The sequence below is a fragment of the Clupea harengus genome, chromosome 15 (genome assembly GCF_900700415.2).
Source record: "Clupea harengus chromosome 15, Ch_v2.0.2, whole genome shotgun sequence".
Classification (NCBI taxonomy): domain Eukaryota; kingdom Metazoa; phylum Chordata; class Actinopteri; order Clupeiformes; family Clupeidae; genus Clupea; species Clupea harengus.
Window position 1 is genome coordinate 13,388,683 of NC_045166.1, and position 2,500 is coordinate 13,391,182.

At 38.3% G+C, this 2,500-nt stretch overlaps 1 protein-coding gene across 4 annotated transcripts in view; it reads right to left on the minus strand.

The window, feature by feature from the left end:
• Window positions 1-2,500, minus strand: part of utrn (utrophin) — a 149,767-nt gene that overhangs the window by 113,046 nt on the left and 34,221 nt on the right. For all 4 annotated transcript variants that reach the window (XM_031581994.2, XM_031581992.2, XM_031581993.2 and 1 more), the window contains 2 exons: window positions 2,268-2,383; window positions 31-209 (listed from right to left, as the gene is read on the minus strand). In XM_031581994.2, coding sequence (XP_031437854.1) covers window positions 31-209; window positions 2,268-2,383 — 295 coding nt within the window. The remainder of the gene's footprint in view (window positions 1-30; window positions 210-2,267; window positions 2,384-2,500) is intronic.

The following is a 2,500-nucleotide window of genomic DNA, read 5'->3' on the forward strand; positions in this document are numbered from 1 at the left end:
AGAATGGTAATCTGGGATTCCTTTTTTTACCACAGGCAGACTTGCAGGACTGGCAGGGGTCTTGGCCTCCTCCCCCTCCAGGCGGAACCTCCGGGGCAGCGTCTCCACCTCTCTGATGTCATCCATTGTGATGTCATTGGGGAGCACGGCGAATAGTGAGGTCACATACATGATGATGGACTTCTTGTCGGGCAGCTGGACTGCCACATCTGCAGAGAGAGAGAGAATTGGAGAGAGTCGTCTTATGTTGTAATAAAGATCTTGGTTCAACCCTAACAACTGTGTCACTGTTTATCATCACTGAAAAAGGCACACCTTGTGATCTCCAACACAATGATAAAAAAATCTAAAGACACTAAAATTAAATCTAGTTTTAGAGGTGCTCAGACTTTGTAAAAAAACACATTGTTAATATTTTGGAAGTTTTCTTTTTTACTCTGAGCCCTGTAAACATAGGTGTTTGATAAACTCACCTATGTGGAGCATTCAGAAAGTGTGTGTGGTTTCAATACTAATTTTAAGTAATATACAATGTAACACTTTTCTTCACTTAGACCACTATGCATATTGATGAGAAAGGTGTGAACATTCTGGGACACCTCGGTCAAGAACAATGGCCATGACGTAATGGGCCTAGAATGTCTTTGTTCCTACAGGTTTACTTGACACATCATGAGCCAATAGTGATCACTGAATTACCATCTCCTTATCATATGAATAGTTGTCATTTGCTAATGGGAGGGTCGAAACCTCACTCAGAGGCTGAAATTTGCAAGGGATTCGTAATATTGTCCTTACAAAGTGATTATTTATATTTTAGTTTCAAACTTTACATATTTTAAAATTAGCTCTCTCCCAATTTAAGTGCAAAAAAAAACACATTTGAAACACTACTGCTGCTCAAGTACTTCTCAATTATTTATAAATTCAATGACGAACCAAGTGTTTCCAAAACAAAACTTGGTGCTCAAAAGAAAAAAAAGATGGTTAGCGTAGATGCGTCAGTTATCGGACAGTTTGTTGAAAAAATCAATATGCTAAGTCTATTTATAGATTAACGTTATGTATAAGGTTAGCCAAACTTACGGTTTTCGAGAGAGACATTTGTCCTTTTTAACTTGTACGACTCGTTTAACACCGCAAGAAAACGTATTTCTAAAAATTTCTATTAATGTTTACGGTGACACGTTACATGAGTACGTTTTCGCCTGCGTCAATTATAGGACACTTTGTTCCACTTACAGTGTTGGTTTTCGAGATAATAATATGCTTTCCTCCTGCTTCGACATATACCGGTCTAATTTCTGTACAAATGACTGTCACAATATGTTTTGACAAGCAAATGTTAATCTAACTAGTGTTATTTTTGTTTAATTTGGGTTATTTGTGGGCTTTCTTTGACCTGATTCAGTTGTAGGTGCAGTCTATTCACTTAAACATGCACAAAATAAACATGGCATGATTATGTATGTTATGTATTAAAAATGAAGACATTTATTATAACTGTATTGTAATTGTACTTTTGTTCGTGGAAATACAACATTTTAATCTAATTCAACTTTGTTTAAGTTAAACTGTAAACGCAACTACGGAAGGCGACCTTCCTCACCAAATTGCGTTATTCTCCCGCCCAATTTCTCAACAAGTGCCTTTCATATTGACATAGGTCTAAACGACCAGAGTAATCGGATTTGGTCTCTGTAAGCATCCGTACTTACATTACATCATGCTAGCTGTTTTTAGCATTTGAAATGACAGTTTAAAATCACAGTCAAACTTCATCTGGAGAGAATAAATCTGATAGTACAACTTTAAGACGAAATGAAATATTCGTCGCGCCGCTAAGTGTTCCACACTATAAGGTACACGCAAAAGTACAGCACTATTTCACAAGTTTAAATTAGTTCTACAGAGTACATTTTTTTCAAAAGTAAAGCTTAAATGCCATATTTTTTGGGAGCTTACGTTTCTTTCCATAGTCACTCACGAGAGTGAATGTAAACATGACAACGCTGAAAGTGTCCTATAATTGACGCGTGCCGGTAATTGACGCAGTTAAGATAAACACCTTGCACATGTCTGGAGTGAAGCAAGACAAAGACAAAGACAAAGAATGATGTATGTTTGGGATGAATCCATATGAACAGAAGAACTGAAGAACAGCATGCAGACGCACACGCACAAACAAAAACACACACACGCACACACACAAACGCACACACACAAGTTAAAAAAACAACAGCCTTTGTGTTTGGGTGTGTTCATACCTTCAGGGTCCAGCAGTCTTTCAATGGCCAGTTGTTCCTTAGCAACACTGAAAGCGTGGTCTAACCTCTCAACGGAGGTCATTCGCAGCACTTTGTCCCAGCTAACCACATTGGGCCTGCAAACACACACACACACAGTTACTACACAAAACAATGCACTACCCAACAGATCACATACGCTGGCACACTGATCAAATCTGGCTCTTGTCAGCATTAATAGGCACAAACCTCTG